The sequence below is a fragment of the Bolinopsis microptera genome, chromosome 13 (genome assembly GCF_026151205.1).
Source record: "Bolinopsis microptera isolate Bmic1 chromosome 13, MBARI_Bmic_1.0, whole genome shotgun sequence".
NCBI lineage: Eukaryota > Metazoa > Ctenophora > Tentaculata > Lobata > Bolinopsidae > Bolinopsis > Bolinopsis microptera.
In genome coordinates this window covers 11,139,280-11,157,626 of record NC_087084.1, presented here as the reverse complement: position 1 = coordinate 11,157,626, position 18,347 = coordinate 11,139,280, and the positions used below count along the sequence as shown (strand labels likewise).

Sequence of the window (18,347 nt, the reverse complement as noted above, 5' to 3'; positions counted from 1 at the left end):
TAGAAATTTCCCCCTAGGGTTGGGATTACTGATAGAAATTGCGTACCTTATCAATTCTGATCCAGAATTACCTTACAAAAGACCTGGTTTCTAGAAAAGTTGTAGACACCAAACTGCATACTCGATGTCAATAAGCTTCTAGAGTAGATTTTTTCACTCTCGCCCCAGTGAAAATCGGTTTTTCTGGATTTTTTCCAAAAGTAAGCATTTTGGGCCTTTATACCCTTCATAGTGTCAATATAAATATGTGCATTGCGGTCATTTTAAGCCAAAGTTTGAGTCTCTAAGACCTTCAGAAGCTGAGATACATATTTCCCATATGTGCGCCTAATGTGAAATATGGGCGTGGCCCCCACAGGGTTGGGACTAGCGACACGAAATGTGCCCCTCGGTGATTTGAGTTACCAATGACCTAATTAACCCGATTCAGTATCAAAAAACTCTGTACATCGAAGTGCACACTCAATCCCTCCCTGCTACTAGAGTATCTAATCTATTAGTTAAGTTGGTTTTCAGTTCTGTTTTAGGGGAAACTGTAGCATACTTTTAGACACTTAGTTATTTATACATTTTTTAGTCTAATTTATTAATTAAGTTGGTTTTCAGTTCTGTTTTAGTGGAACTGTGGCAAAATTTTAGACGCTTAGTTATTTACCTTATCGGACGTTATTCGACCGGACAATAAGATCGACAGCATTCCTAATCAGTATTTAATTTAACTACCTTATCGGACTTTATTTGAACAGACATTAAAATGAACGTTATAGCCTCCAGCGTCCAATTAATGACCGTTCAAATAAAGTCTGATAAGGTATAAACGTTTTTTATCTAATTTATTCTAATAACTAAAAAATTCTTAACGCAAATCGTTTTGATACAAATCTTTTTGTTTCATTGCTAAATATAAGTTGATGCAATAAAAAAATAATGATGGAAAATTTGGTAAACTAAATTATTTCAGTTTAGTCAAGAGTAAACAAACAAATTTTATTCTAATCACAATATGATTGATATTATTTCTTTAATAAATCTGACGTGTATTTAACTAAACCAAAACATTTCGCAACAACAAACAAGAAAATCATCAAAAATAATAATCATTATAAGCCTTGCATATCCTCAGCAGTTTCATTATCGAGATCTCATTCCCAAGATGTAAGTAAAAGTTCATTGTTCAACTTCTCTCACGATTCGCAAATGTTTCATTTTTAAACAATAGTAATCTATAAACCAATTACTATTAAAATGTTATAAGTCCGCAATTATGTGCATTTTATCACCCCAAAAAAATGATAATTACATTTGTCCAATTTACAATGGTGGTAATCCTGAAATAATTTAAACATAATGAGCAAGTTATGGCCGCAAAAGTTATGACCCTTTCAAAATCAATAATTAAGTTTAAATTAAGATAAGTAGGAATCCTAATTTTAGCCAGTCTTGCCACTGCTCTCTGCAGAGCTGACTAACGTATTGTTAAATGGTCGTGTCGTCCTCACTTGCAGTAGCGCGCACCCGCCATACGGCGTCACTACCATACTTCATCCTCTGCACTACTCCTCGGTAATACCATAATTCTTAACATTTTTCCTGTGGAATGTTTGGTACGGCTCAGCTCTTGATACCTCATCTGCTACTCCCATACCTCTAGTTTCCAGCTCCATACCTAGAAGAGTGAGAATATCAGAGATTAGAAAATTAGAAAAGTAGAAAAGTAGAAAAGTAGAAAATTAGAAAGATCTTTATAATTTAACACATGTGTCAGATCAAAACTGAATTTTTTATTATTATTTACAAACTCAGTAATCAAACAAAAAATGTTAAATGATTCCAAAATGAAAACTGATCGGTTAGAATATCACTGTTAGTGTTTTAGTTACCGAGGTGTGATACACGTGGTTTTTATTGTTACTTGCATGCTCAACGCTCATCTAAATGATGGCACATATAAAACAGAGGAGAACCCAACTTCTTTGTTTGTCTAATACACTCTGTCTCTAAGAGGAAAGCAAGACCAATAGACCATGTAAGACCAAGACACTGTCACTAGGCACTTCACAGAGGAGAACACAACTTGTTTATTTTATTTTTAAAATGAAAGCTAAATACCATGACTTACTGGTGCAGTTTAATTTACTTACTTTCTGTGTTAGGGTTGTAGAAAACGTCAGGTGGGCTGGGTTCACCGTGCTTTATTGCTCTTAGCACCTGAGAGATTAATTAGTTAGTACCAATTACTAATTAGCTATATCATAATGGATCACTATAAAAGTGCTTTGAATTTAGAGTTATCAAGGTCAGCAGAGTTTGTTATCTTTTAGATTTAATGCAAATTTTGTCAGAATGTAACAGAGTTTAAGTTAATAATTGGTTGTTGCTAATTTGTTTCTAATTGGTTGTTGCTAATTTGTTTCTAATTGGTTGTTGCTAATTTGTTTCTAATTGGTGACTGGTTGGTCTCTGATATCAGAATTTAGCAGAGTATAAGAGTGGGTTCAGTATTAACAATAGCGAAAAATTAAAATGGGTTCTTTTGCGATAGTCTAAACGCGATAGCTCTAGCATAAGATAAAAAGTGAAAATAGTAAGATAGAAAAATAAAAAGGGTAAGATTATAGTGTAAGATTACACTTTAAAAGGGTAAAAAAGCAGTTACCGAATTTAGAGAGGCACCTCATCAGTCAGCACGACTAATTTAATATTGTTTAAGATACGTATCAACTAGCAGTACGTTAGCGAAGAAGTAAGAACTCCTTTAGCTGGCAATATAATTGAACTGAATAAACTTTTACCTCCAATGTTAAAGTATTGTTGTGATTGAAATTTAACTGATCTTTAATATCGTTGGCCTGCATCTTGGGGAGTTTATTTAATAAATTAGACTGGCACCCGATTAAAAAATCAACTGGAAAGTGGAACAAACAGACTCATCTCAACCATGTTCTAACTTCAGCCACCTGTTTTCTTATAAATAACACGATCTGAACCCTCATCCCCCCAACTCTGTGAAGTCAGAGCTGATCTGTGAACTGTGATCTGATCTGAGTTTCTTCTCTCAAGAATATGGGACGCTGAATCAGAATACAGCGCAGCAGCTCGGGGCTCATGTTCCTGGTCATTGTAAAATGTGGCCATGGTCACACCTTTTAGCACCTACGAGAACAGGGTAAAGCGGGGTACGAGAACTTTCTGTGGTATTAACTTATTAAGTGGGGTTGAACGCTGGTCCTATTTTTGGGGCTTCAGTCTCGAAACGTGAGGTCGAATCTATTTATAAACTTAGCGAAACGTAAAACTGTGCACTCGCACATTCATGATCCAGCATTCTTTATTCCTTTTACAAGTAAGTCGAGGTAATTTTTGCATAGCAAGCATCGGTGAAACGCTCAAATTTCCTAAATTTACATTTCGACGAGACACCTCGCCGACATGTAAATCCATCGGCGTGGTATGGTGGCACCCAGCCGAGATTTGCACGCCCGAAACCTGCACCATATTAACAACACCAACTAAACATTAACCTTAAATCTAATGAACAACAAACCTTTTCACTGGTACTGAGGTTCCTCTTCAACATTCTCCAGATTACTACCACTAGAATACCCACAATCACCACTGCCAGCACGGACACCGCGATAACTAGTTTCTGTGACGTGGTGGTCTTACCCTCAGCAGATAGGGGTCTTATACACTTTCCTATCTCACCTGAGATAAGGACGGTAAGGGGGTCTGGAATAGCGTGGTTATAGACAAACTGGTTAGTAAGATAATGCTTTAATGAAGAAACTTCTTTGGACACAGCTGAGCAGCTAAATTGTTTCAGTTATAGTAATTAACTGTTTTAACTAATTGATTAATATATAAGTTCGTTAATTGATAAATTGTTTCGTATCACTGATATTTAATGCAGAAAATGATGTATTGTTTTAGTGTACTATATTATGTTAACTCACAGCAAGTTCTGTTATCATGTTCCAGTTCCATATTAGCCGGACAGGCGCACGCATAGCTCCCTGTCAGGTCATGGCAAGAGTGGGAACAGGGCGGTGGGTCCCTCAGACACTCATTCTCATCTGAACAGTACATATTCTTTAATTTTTTCTTTTAATTTAAATAAATCGATTATTTAATAAAACAATTATTTGTTTAGAATAATATAAAATCGATATCATTATTAGTTTTGCTTAGTATTCTTGAGGATATACATCAGATTACAAAATCGTCTGTCTCCTGCAAACGACAAAAATTTTCAAGAGCAAGTTTACAAATTAAAAACAATCTAAGATAAGATCCAATGTGCTACTTTGCTCTAACCAGGGCCCTCGCGCTTGCAGTAGCGCGCGCCAGCCATTCGAATGTGCTATACCTAGCAGGCTGTCCTACTAACCTTCACAAGTTTTATGGTCTTTTCCAATGATCATACCAGCCGGGCAGAGACACACGTGACCAGCATTCTTATTTACACACGTGTGACTACACTGGCTGATCCCTGCCTTACATTCGTCAACATCTGCCGAGTTAGATGGGTTATAGATATGTGCTGAAATCTGTAAGATCCTAGTTTCAAAACATAGCAACCCTCCAATTTGATACACTTACATTATAGACTCGTATTATAATGGAGTCAAAAAATGAAGATATAATAATTGTGGCTGAAACTGATAATAAAACACTAACTAATATTGTGACTGAAACTGATAATAAAACACTAACCAATATTGTGACTGAAACTGATAATAAAACACTAACTAATATTGTGACTGAAGCTGATAATAAAACACTAGCCAATATTGTGACTGAAACTGATAATAAAACACTAACCAACTAACTGAAACTGATAATAAAACACTAACCAATGCACTTTTCTCCATCTGAGTCTAGTCCTCTACCAATACCACAGTTACAAAGAGCCTTGTTAGGGCCCCGCCCACTAATACACGTACCCCCAGCACAGAACATGGGGTTACTCTGACATTCATCAATATCTGAAACAAGAACATGGGGTTACTCTGACATTCATCAATATCTGAAACAAGAACATGGGGTTACTCTGACATTCATCAATATCTGAAACAAGAACATGAGGTTACTCTGACATTCATCAATATCTGAAACAAGAACATGGGGTTACTCTGACACTCATCAATATCTGAAACAAGAAAATTGGGTTACTCTGACATTCATCAATATCTGAAACAAGAACATGGGGTTACTCTGACACTCATCAATATCTGAAACAAGAAAATTGGGTTACTCTGACATTCATCAATATCTGAAACAAGAACATGGGGTTACTCTGACACTCATCAATATCTGAAACAAGAACATGGGGTTACTCTGACATTGATCAATATCTGAAACAAGAACATGGGGTTACTCTGACACTCATCAATATCTGAAACAAGAAAATTGGGTTACTCTGACATTGATCAATATCTGAAACAAGAACATGGGGTTACTCTGACATTGATCAATATCTGAAACAAGAACACGGGGTTACTCTGACACTGATCAATATCTGAAACAAGAAAATTGGGTTACTCTGACATTCATCAATATCTGAAACAAGAACATGGGGTTACTCTGACATTCATCAATATCTGAAACAAGAACATGGGGTTACTCTGACACTCATCAATATCTGAAACAAGAAAATTGGGTTACTCTGACATTCATCAATATCTGAAACAAGAACATGGGGTTACTCTGACATTGATCAATATCTGAAACAAGAACATGGGGTTACTCTGACATTGATCAATATCTGAAACAAGAACATGGGGTTACTCTGACACTCATCAATATCTGAAACAAGAAAATTGGGTTACTCTGACATTCATCAATATCTGAAACAAGAACATGGGGTTACTCTGACATTCATCAATATCTGAAACAAGAACATGGGGTTACTCTGACATTCATCAATATCTGAAACAAGAACATGGGGTTACTCTGACATTGATCAATATCTGAAACAAGAACATGGGGTTACTCTGACACTGATCAATATCTGAAACAAGAAAATTGGGTTACTCTGACATTCATCAATATCTGAAACAAGAACATGGGGTTACTCTGACATTCATCAATATCTGAAACAAGAACATGGGGTTACTCTGACACTCATCAATATCTGAAACAAGAAAATTGGGTTACTCTGACATTCATCAATATCTGAAACAAGAACATGGGGTTACTCTGACATTGATCAATATCTGAAACAAGAACATGGGGTTACTCTGACATTGATCAATATCTGAAACAAGAACATGGGGTTACTCTGACACTCATCAATATCTGAAACAAGAAAATTGGGTTACTCTGACATTCATCAATATCTGAAACAAGAACATGGGGTTACTCTGACATTCATCAATATCTGAAACAAGAACATGGGGTTACTCTGACATTCATCAATATCTCGGTTGGGTTATCATAAAATTCATGGCTGACCATCAAACTATCAATGGAGAAAATAAAGCTAAATTTATCACAATTAAGTTATCGTTATAATAATATACAATAACTATGCAGGTACTCAAGGAAATAATAATAACTATCATAATAATCATTTATAATTATTTACCGTCACACTCGAAATTAGACTCGTTAAGCGTGAAGCCCTCAGGGCATTCACACTTAAACTGGTTGTTGTGGATGACACACCCGTGTTCACAGTGAACAGCGTCCGGGTCGGTGACACAGTGGTTCTCCGCTGGAAAGAGAGAGCGAGGTTTTTATTGAAATCTTTAAAATGAATCAATTACAAACAAATTATAACACAATTGATTTACAAAATGTATCCTGACAGTAAATATAAATGTACATCTTTAACATTAATTAATTAATTTAGCAGGCATTAGTTATATCATATCTGTGGAGAAAGAGAGAGGTTATTTTTAGTATAGAGTGGAATGAAAATCGTGCGAATTCAGAATATTCCACATCAGATGCACGAATAATGAATATTTTATTTTAAATATAGTTGAGATAAATAGAGTAGCACAAGTAACGAGATTTATAACGATAAGGAACTTACATGAACATGACCGTCCGTCCATCTCCAATATTTTAGGAGGTATGCAACCACAAACATGGCTACCGTAGTAGTTCATACATAAATTGTCACAACCGCCATTACCCACACTACACTCGTCAATATCTGAAGGTATACACCTTTAAACCCTTGCTTAAAACGGGCCACTTGTGTAAAACATATTTCTCTCACCATAGTAACAGCCAGATTATGAGCTTATGATTCTGAAGAAGATGCTAAAACTAAAAACAAACTTTACCTTTACAAACGTTCATGTCGTTCAGTTCGAATCCGGCGAAACACTCGCATTTGAAGGATCCAATCTCGTTAACACACTTATGTTGACAGCCACCATTAGCATTAGCGCATTCATCGACATCTGAATATAGGTGAACACTTTTTAAATTATTTGTTGATCATTTGAAATCTCCGATACCGACTTTAAATTCTAGAATACAGTACAACTACAGATTATAACTGTATTATAGTGTATAGCAAAAAGGTAATAGCCTTTAATGAAATTATGCTGAAGAGTTGAGACTTTTAGATTTTAAACTGAAATTAACCCACTACCCAGCTCTTTTAGAGTTTAAACTGACACTTACCCAGCTCTTTTAGAGTTTAAACTGACACTTACCCAGCTCGCAGCATGAACCGGAGTACCCCTGGAGACACTGACACATTGTGGATTGTAGGATACCGCCGTTCTCGCAAAACCTGGAATTAAAGGGAGCTGTGTTATTGTGTTCAGATGTACTGCTGCACTGTTCAACTAGAACTACCTTATCGAACCTTATTTGGACGGACATTAATTGAACGCTGGAGACCCTAACGTTCATCTTAATGTCCGTTTAAATAAAGTCCGTTCATTTAAGGTCCGTCCAAATTAAAGTCCGATAAGGTAAATAACAATAAGAGAGTCGCTGCACTTGATGTGATACTTTTGTGGATAAATATACGTGGGGAAGAATTATTCGTAAATTTTTTTGAATACCGCGTTATTTTACAAGCAATAAGATTGTGTGGTTGTGATTGGAAAACTTAATACACCATGCGCTCGGTTATTGTCATGGGAAATAAATTGTAGAAGAAAATCGAGTATTTAAAGACAAATTTTGGTTTACGTAACTAAACACAACGCTTTGTTTCGTGATCATTGTAATTTGCCAAAACAAATATCTATTTGTCGTTCATTCAGCCGAATAACAAGGCAGCTGATGGAATCAAAAGAAGCTGAAACTTTAGAAATCTTGAAGTAAATCTCTCAGATACCTGTTACACCCCTCTACTTCCAGAAAGTCCAGGGAACTACACTGTACACCGTCAACAGTGGGTAATATTGCTATTTTCCTGAAATTTACTTGTCAGTATCTACCACGATTATATACTTGTATCACATGATACACATGAGGAGCAATTCAACAAGTTGCACTCATCATTACTAAACTAAATTTACTAAAGCACCAAGAACTGAACCTAATGAGAATGGCATCGTCAATTAATACGATCAAACTAGGACTTAAAAGTCTAACGCCTCAACCGCGAAAAGCTGGCACTTAAACTACGTGATCTAGACGTATTGAAGCACTTGCCTACTCCGCTGCCGTGTACCGGTAGCACCGCAAGTTGTTGTACAGGAACTCCAGTCCTCCCACTGGTCGGGAATACAGTCCTGCAGGGGTAATAGAGTTATAGGTAAGTAGGTAAGGATTTTGTGAGTATAAGGAGGAGTCGCTGAGACATTGATCACTGATCGGTAGTCAGTTTTAAACTAATTACAACACTACAAATCTATTACCTTATCGGACCTTATTAATATTTGGACGGACATTACATAAACGGACATAATTATGAACGGACATTAATATGAACGCTAGAAGGCACTCAAACCCATCAAAAATCCGAATTTTTTTCATTTTTTAAAACGTTTTTTTAATTTCAGAAAATGATTTTTAGCAGTAAAAATGTTAAAGAAGTGTACATGATCAGTGTTTAATATCGCATATCATCTTCATCAAATGGGTTTTCGTGCATGAAATAGTTCAACGTTAAAAAATTAACCTTTAAAATTAACCAACGGTGGCCTATAAAATTAAAACGTTTAAGAACTTTTCATTCACAATCCAAAATTAAATACAACGTTAAAACGCTGTTCAACTTTAAACGTTGCTCATATCAATTGGTTCATCTTTTTGGGCGTTCGTGTAATGTTTTTTATCCCAGTTTCAACGTCTTTTCAGTTTCAATGAGTCAGCTAGACTCTTGATCTCTATTTCCAGACTTTCATAATGATCATTAGGCTCACAACAGCTGGAATAAAATAAGTTAACCTCCTTTCTGGCTCACTTGTGGGCTGCTTCAGAAGGCTATACTATATATAACTGTATAAATATAATTGAATAATTGGAAAAGAACTCCATCAGGCCTAGCTGAACCAAGCGGGGAGTTGATACACCTTTCACAAGCAAGAGCCACTTTGGTCTACTTGCTGTGAGGTGTCTCAGCTACGCCTACATGTATGGCCATGGGTTTGGGGTCCCCCCTTTTCTTTTTTTTTGGCTTTGCTGTTTGGTCTGCACTGATCACCATTATTTAGGACTCGACATGATTTAGTGTTTTACAGTGTGGGAGCTTGGGAGTAACTCTTAGAGGGAATATCTTCGATCAGATTTGCAAGGGTTTTGCTTGACTGTCCTTTTTCCAGTTCCCGCTCTAATTAGCGATTCATCAAGAGCGCTTTTTCCATGGGATTTATTTTCGTTGAATTACATATTGCGTAGTCTGAACTTTGATATCATTGTGGAATGTGGTAATATAATTTCCTGGAAATGCAAGATTTTGCAGTTTTGAATTCCCGGGTTCACTGGTTCAGATAATTTTATAAACTTAAAATTAAATTAAAGTCTATGTACCAAGCGCTTTAGGGCCGTTGCAATCTATAAATCAATTTTATATTGGAGAAACTCTTTAGTCTCGTCTAATAGACAATATCCTTGGCAACACGATTTACCGTAATATATGTAGAGGCTGGAACAAGTTTGTAATGTTGGCGGGGACTAGCTCATGAACTATGTTGTTGAGTGCCATAATTTCATTGACTTTTTCCGCAAAGTGCCCCTTGAAAACATCATATACAATTAGAGTTTTCTGTGCCTCCGGCAGACCAAGGAGAACCTTTCCGTGATCGTTAACTTACGGCACAATTAAGTTCTCATAGTTGTCATATTCTGGACAAAAAGTTCGAATTTTTGAAAAAAATTCAACGGACTTTAATTTAGACGGACCTTAAATGAAAGGACTTTATTTAAACGGACATTAAGATGAACGTTAAGGCCTCCAGCGTTCAATTAATGTCTGTCCAAATAAGGTCCGATAAGGTACATTTATTGAGGACATTACAGAAGGAATGTATTTAATGTATTTATGGAGGAGTCCTAAATCTCCTCACGTCCGTAAATGGAGTTTTCTTTGTATCAATATAGTAAAGTCACTAGGTTCCTTACTCTGTACTGAGAAGGACATTCAAAGAAGGAGAATCCTAGCTGACATTGCTTTTAAGAACTTTGGAAAAGTATGGTTGTCCGGTAAGAAAATTTCCCTTAAAAGAAAGCTGAGGTTATATGATGCTCAAGTTGCATCTGTATTGATTTACAACTCAAATAGTTGGAGTCCAAAGAAAGCAACCATAGAGAAAATGGACACACTCTATCGTAGACACCTCAGGTCCATTTTAAACATCAAATGGCCTAAAGGTATGTCGATTGTCGATAAGCAACAAAGCATTGTATGAAAGGTGCAAATTTGAAAAGTTATCCAAGTGTATTGATTACTACACCAGCGGTGGAAGATGTTTGGACACATTCTCAGGAGTATGGAGAACACCCCAGCCGAAACGGCTCTCTCTTTTGCTATTGAATCAGATAATTTATTATTGGTAGATTGGGGAGACCTAGAATGAACTTGTTATCGGTTTTAAGAAGTGATTTAAGTAGTAGAAATTTGCAAATGGACAACTTGCATGAATTGAACGAAATTAGAAACATAGCTGCATGCAACAGATGTTGGGAAAATGTTTTTCAAGGGTATGTACAGTTTACCGCATTAAGGTATTTTTAAGAATCATTTTTGTCTGTAAGATCTTGTTTTATAATAATAATAATAATACATTAAACGTGGTTTTGATTCTGATTAGGACTATCAACTCTAGCTTTGTAAATTAAGTTAGTTTGAGAAACTATCTTGTCTATCATTATTTACTTACATTTAGTATTCCACTCAAGATTTCGTTGAATAACTTAAAGACTTAAGTACCGTACTTTGATCTACGTACGGTTTTGTACTATGTTTATATTGGCGTGCCAGGTTTATAACAGTACCTATATAACCTACCAAAACGCGCGCCGGGTTGGACTCGTCGACGGTCTTGGAACAAATATTTTACAAGTATCATCGTATAGATCGTATAATCTTTTAGCTTGTGTGTTGATAACTGTTGCTCTCTTATCAGTAAAATCGTTTAATTACACTGCGCTCACCGTGTAGCCTTGTAATACAATTATTAGTTAAGTACATCATGGACGATATGGAATTATTAGAACACGTGTGTCAGCTCGCTCTGTGTATTTGACTGAAACGCATCAGGATTTCCAGTCTTGGATTACAGAACTTGAAGAAGCCTCAAACTGTGATGAATCAGAGTTCTCAGCAGAACAATTTGAAAAACCAGGGAAACCGACTAAGAAAGTTATATCAAATTTATTGTACAGTGTGTACAGGCATATGAAACAATTTGTAGGAGAAGCTGTCAAAATGAAAGAAGATGTGGAGGAGTTGAAGAACTTTCTTATTCGATCTCAAAATTCGGTGATTAAACTGCAGAGTGAACTTCTTGAGGGCAAATTAAAGCAGTTGGAATCTGTTCAGACCACCGTTAAATCTGCCGTTCAGGAAAGTGTACAAGCTGAGATCAGGTCATACAGTAAAGCTGTTTCGAAGGTCCCGCCGGAAACTGCACTGACAGAACAGAGTTTGAAAAAGGTAGTTCAGAGTGCTGTATCGAAAGAGGACCGCAGTAGGAATTTGGTCGTGTTTGGTTTAATGGAGACAGATGATGAGAAACTATCCGATAAAGTAGACGAACTGTTTGAACAAATCGAAGTAAAACCACGCTATGAAGCTGTCAGGATTGGAAGGAGATTAGCCGACAAGACCAGACCTGTCAAAATATCGGTCTCAAATACCAACAATGTCCACGAGATATTATTGAAATCGAAAAAACTGAAACTGAGTCAGCACCACAAAACAGTTTTCATTTCTCCGGATCGCTCACCTGAGGAGCAAACCAAACACCATCTGCTGGTATTGGAAATGAAACAGAAGGCAAAGGACGATTTGAATAGACGCTATTATATCAGAAGTGGTATTATTTGTTGTGAGGACAAGATCCTACACTAATTTAAATTATTTACGACATTGTCATATTCATTTTCACGCTTGTCTTTTTCACTCACCCTTTAGAGCCGCTCTGACATGGTTAGTAGCTCAATTTGGTTTGGACACATAGTAAGACAGCACAAATATAGGTGAATTCTTCGTATATTTACATCACTAGCCTATAAAAATAAAATTAGGTTAGACTAATGAAAGCAATTTAAAAGTTAACAACTTGAAAATTTAAAACAGATTTTAATCTGAAACTTTATTAAAGAGCTCAATGTGCTAGGTAGAATGGACAACAGAGCATAACAGATTATTCAGCGAGTAACTACAATCCTATTTAACCCAAAAATATTAGTTCTAAATTTTGAAATAAGAATGCTCTCTTCTCTATCAAGTGCTGTTGGTCGGACTTTTCTTACTACACCTAATTTAAAAACTCCCATAGTGAAATCAGATTTATGCGCTAGAAAACAATGCATGGAAAGTGCCGACTTCTCAAATGACAATTCATTATCAATTTTAAACTTGTTTCTGTGTCCGTTCATTCTGATATGAAATGGAGAAACCGTTTGGCCGAAATAGGTATCGTCTTTTAGGCTCTGGGGAAGTTTATTACAAATTTGGCATTGGGCGACATAAATTATATTGCTGTCCTTACATGTCAACCGGAAATCCAGAGTTAAATCCAAACCATTGACAGTGATAACTTCGTTGGAGTTGAACAGTTGGGGACAGGTTGCACAGCCTCTCCCGCCACAGTTTTGGCTGACGGTGAAAGAATCCGTTTCGGAGCACGAACTGAGTTTTCTATTGCGCACTACTGTGTTGCCTATAGATGGCTGTTTACGTAGTGCAAACAATATCTGTACGTCTCCGCATAATTGTTTGATGTCCTCACTAGTAGAGTGTACCAACTTCCTAAGTTCAGTGACCTCTTTGAAAAATTTCACTGAAAAGACAACTTTGTCAGTGATTGGCTTCTTATCTTCCCTCTCATACAAATCGTGTTCTATTGATCTCAAGACTGCTTCAGGCTCTGTTTCCGTTAAGGTCCCCTCCTTGTGTCCACTTTTCATTAGGTCTTCTTTAAGTTCCTCCAGGTCCTCCACACATGTGTGATCCTGCGAATTTCGCTTGATCACTCGGATCATCTGTGAGAATACTACTGATTTAAAGACGTGGTTTGGGTGGAAACTATCAGTATTAAGGTAAAGCCTGGCATCAGTCTCTTTCTTAAATAGTCTGTAGTCGATGTTGTTGTTCTCCCCCAGGGAGAGTTCTACATCCAAGTAGTTAACTGATTTGCCAAACTGACAATCACCGAACTGGATTCCAAATCGTTTTGCGGCTTCATTTAGTTTCGACACAAAAAGATCAAATTGCCTCCTGGAGCCCTTCCAAATTCCAAAGACATCGTCGATGAAGCGTCGCCAGAATAAAATAAGACTCCATAGCTGTATCATTTCAGGCCAGATGTTGATGAATAGCACCCAATGAAGCATGATATCAGCGACTTGACGCGAAATACAATTTCCAGTTGGGATACCCTTTTTGCCTGTGTACACATTTTCTTGGAAAGTGACAAAGGAGTTTGTGAAGATAATCTCCGTGAATGTTTTCAGGATAGCCTTTCGTTTATCAATCATAGTACTACCGTTCAGGGCATGTTCCAATGCAGACATAGCTATTTCAGGTTTTATGCTTGGATACAGACTGATCACGTCTAAAGTAAACAAGTTGATGGTGCTATATTTTGACATATCTGCCGATTCATTAAGGTTTTTTATGTTACTGAGAAGGTCTGGTGTATCCAGGAGAAACTCCTGTTGGCAATAAATCCTACTTACATCTGTTAGGTATGGGCTAACCCACTTTTCAAGCCTGTAGAGGGGGCCTTCCTTAGTGGCATGGACAAGCCTGGTAGGGGGAACTATTTTCCCCTCAATCTGTTGTGGACTTAATTTATGCAGCTTAAATAGAGGGTACACATAAGGGACTACTGGTTTGAATACATGTGCATGCATTTGGTTATTATTTTCATTAAGTCCAGTAATGAGTTTCTTGTCTTTTTCTGTGATTTTCCCCTCTGATAAAGCCAGAAGAACTGCATCCTTAACATTATTCTTCACATCTGTCATTTTCTCTTCAACTGACATTTGGGAATGAGCAAAGTTCTCTCTATCTCCTAAGCTCCTTTGAACACATTCCACAGCTTCCTTATAGTCAAGAATCAAGGTAGATCCTCCTTTGTCAGCTTTGGTGACAAAGATGTTCTCATCTTCTATATTTTTCAAAATCCATCTCTTCCCTCTCCTCTCTGCTGGTGTCAGGTTAGACTTCGGGTCAGCAGGCATGAAGCTGTTTACGAAACCCATCAGTTTTGTTTTTATTTCATCAAAGAGCGGGTTGCTGTACTCAGGATGCCTTCTTGAAGGTATCCTTAAGCCAGGATGTTCGTCTTCGTTGAAACTATTGTTCTCAGTTGGGTTATCATGAAAGAACGCCTTCCATGAAACTTTACGTAAGAACTCTTTGGTGTCATACTGAAGGTCTTCCTTACTTGCCTTTTTACTTTCCACAAAGTTCAAGCCTTTGGCCAGATACAAAAATGCTATATCGGGGACTTCTACATGGGACAGATTTCTCACAACTGTGGACGATATCTCCTTGACTCTCTGTTCCAACCATAACTTTTTCCGGTTCTGCTTGTTTTTCTGGTAGCGTTTGCGCCCGGCCTTCTTCTTTTCGGCAGATGCTTTTCTCCACTTCTTGCGTTTGGAATTTGAAGAAGGAGGGTTGGCTTCTGTTCCCTGTTTGTTGAGATGAAACTGAATTTTCTTTTGGTGGGTTTTCCTGATGCGCTCACGAGCCTTTTCAGCCTTGTTTTGGTTAGTAGCTGGAACTTGTGCCGGCAGCTAACCATATGGGCGGGATATAAGCACATTATTTCATTTCATTTCATTTCAAGTATCATCCGTTAACGTATAGTTGGGACTTGGGAGACTAACCTGTTTAGCAGATACTGAGTGAAGGAAGAGTACAGATAACAGTAATGGTAACATCACACTGCTGCAGACTATCTTTCAACCTTAACAGGTATTTAGTGTGAGATTAAACCTACATAAACAAACAGTGAATTAACAATAATTTCTTCATGAAGTGGATTGAAGTGTATGTATGTCTTCATAAAATCCATGAAAATGAATCGATAAGGTCTTGAGATAGAGCGACACGAAGAAGGTGACGTACGCAAATATTTAAAAAAAAGCTCTTGCAATTAGATAAGAGGAAATCTGGTTTGAAAAGCAATCATAGTGATCCCAACTCCCAAGGTCATGAAACATCCTCAACTCTCCGGGCAACTACTCACGCAACATTGGTATGCAATTACTATTGACAATGCTCAGCTGTTAAAGTTAAGATGCAATTTGCACGTGCAACCCAATCATGTAAATCGTCCTTTAAGCCTCGTTAAATGTCATTATGTTATTGTACATGTGGTTCCATTACATCATGTATCAACAAGCAACTTAGCAACTATCACACCAGGATGTGTGTAGACACTAGACATACAGAGACAAAACGCAAACTACGCTATAACAAAGGGAGATGCTGAGGTTTTGATATAAACATGTATAAAAGACTTCATCGGTGAAGTTACCCAAGGGGATTTAACAATAGCTTTGTAGCCGAGATATGTAGAATAATACCTGCACACAATTGAGCAATTATATATAACTGGGATTCAAAACGTGACAGCTACAAGTACTGAGAGATGAAAACGGAAAAGGGAGATTTGATCAGTAATCTAGACCAGGGCCCGCTAATATTATGAGATTAATGTCGTGAGTGTTGGCTTGTTAAGTTGTTAGACTGATACAACGAAGGCTCACCAATTAATGAAATATGTGAAATATGTGAAAGTTGAAGATCATGGTCCAGTTGTAAGCTGTTGGCAGCATGATTCCTGTTGACTGTTGAAATGATAATCTTAACTAATGACCAGTCGCCAGTCTAATAAGTTTTCGAATGAAACGTTTTCTAAAAATACAATAAAATAAAGACTAGTATAACAGTCTTTGAGTGTACGATTGTACAGTGAGAGAGTAGAGCTCCAAAGGGAACGTATCAGCGAAGTGATTGTGCTTCCTACAGTCATTCCATTAGTCTATAATATCTACATTATGTAAACAAGTCACCATCATTAGATTTAGTAATTACTTATCATAATAGTAGAATAGTTTGTAACCCTAACAGCTTACAGCGAGGGTTTAAAGATATTTCAGGTTTTTGTATTTCAGGTTCTCCTTTCGCCTTTGACGTATACTACGTGACGTCACACGTGCGTGTTTACTGTACGTGACGTGTGTTACTGTACGTAGAGAGGGTATGCGATGATGATTTAAGGTGCGGGATCGCTGCTTAACAATATTACTAGTCTGTGAGACTAATATTTATCTCACCCCCGATTTTATTGTTTAATCAAGCGACAATAAGGAGGATTACCATGTAAGAAACCCCAGATGGCAGAAGAGCAAGATGCCAGTGTAGGGTAACCACACCGGGTTGCTTGTTGACGTCACTACCGTGAGTGATAATAACATATCTGCCCGATGAAATTCACAGCCGCCTCTTATAGCGACCCCTATCAACCGGTTGAAGATACAGCTCTTCCAGGGGAGTTAGTTGTTAACCACCACGCTTCATTAATGTTGGGTCTTGTGGGTAAAGTATTGGTTAAGGTATCACGTCACATAACCACGTTCTTATCCATTACCGTTATGATTTGAATCTCACTTGTCTCAGACATTCAAGATAGCACCGTGAATTTAATTAACACGAAACTTAATTAATCACCAATCAGACATTCAAGATAACACCGTGAATTTTCTCTAAGTACAGTTAATTTAAGTGACATCACTCTTGACGCCTTTACGGACTTTTGCACTTTTCGAGCAAACTGTCGCTGCATGCGCCGTATCGAACCCCTTGGGTACAGAGTCATTCCCAGTTCCCACCATTGTAAATCACGTCATGATAGAGAGGTCAAGTGCACAATTGTCTCATGTGAGACAAGAGATGAGAAGCCATTGAGACCACGGATTCCCACCAATATTGATCACCTGAAAATAACGGAGAACCACTGTGCGATAAACCCTGAGCAGGGCTTGAACACGTGATGTACAACAGCCATTAGGACCGTCCGTTTGAGTAGAGTACCGTCACGTGACATTGCAGCTCGGAGTAGAGAAACACCAGTAATTGCGAATTGTGGGAGCGAATATGTGAATCTAGCAGTAAATAGCGAACCTTAGCAATTAACATAGTGTAACCTGAACCATTCTCAGTGTCGACACTGAGAATGGTTCAGGTTACATTATCTTAATTGCTAAGGGCGATCGCTGTGTACACGAAAACTTGATTAATAACCTCGAATGGTCTTTAACTCTAATATTAATTGTCCATGATTAGACTGTGATCTCGAGCTCTCTGGGTTACTCCTTTTGATGGTATAACCTGTAAGCTGAATTTTTTTTAAATATTTAGGCCGGGTTTGTACTTGTAAACATATTGTGTACCGAATGGAAACTTGCCCTGTTTTGATACCGTCAGTGTAAATAATGTTTTTGCGAATTTTACGTCGGCAAGTGCCTATATTTTGATCGTTTACATTAAAATTTAAAATATATATATATATATTGAAACAATGAGCTCAAAAATTGTTTGATAGTGGCCGGTTTTTCGTGGGTTACTCTATTATATTTATGTTCTATAGTAAGTAATTTTGCCCTGCTCTGCATCTTAATAAACCAAAACCAACATGATTTTATCGTAAATTTTATGAAATCTTTTACCTAATAATTTGCTGTGA

The 18,347-nt window shown here is 37.3% G+C and overlaps 1 protein-coding gene across 1 annotated transcript; it reads right to left on the bottom strand.

Annotated features, from left to right (window-relative positions):
* Positions 1-985: 985 nt before the first annotated feature.
* On the bottom strand, positions 986-15,594 carry LOC134825545 (fibrillin-2-like). The gene is made up of 13 exons (XM_063837777.1): positions 15,484-15,594; positions 8,629-8,708; positions 8,309-8,386; positions 7,674-7,753; positions 7,296-7,415; positions 7,040-7,162; positions 6,587-6,715; positions 4,854-4,985; positions 4,388-4,510; positions 3,954-4,073; positions 3,545-3,705; positions 2,142-2,208; positions 986-1,666 (listed from the first exon to the last, which is right to left on the bottom strand). The coding sequence occupies exons 1-13, from the start codon at positions 15,535-15,537 to the stop codon at positions 1,554-1,556; spliced, it is 1,380 nt and encodes a 459-aa protein (XP_063693847.1). The 5' UTR covers positions 15,538-15,594; the 3' UTR covers positions 986-1,553.
* Positions 15,595-18,347: the final 2,753 nt, after the last annotated feature.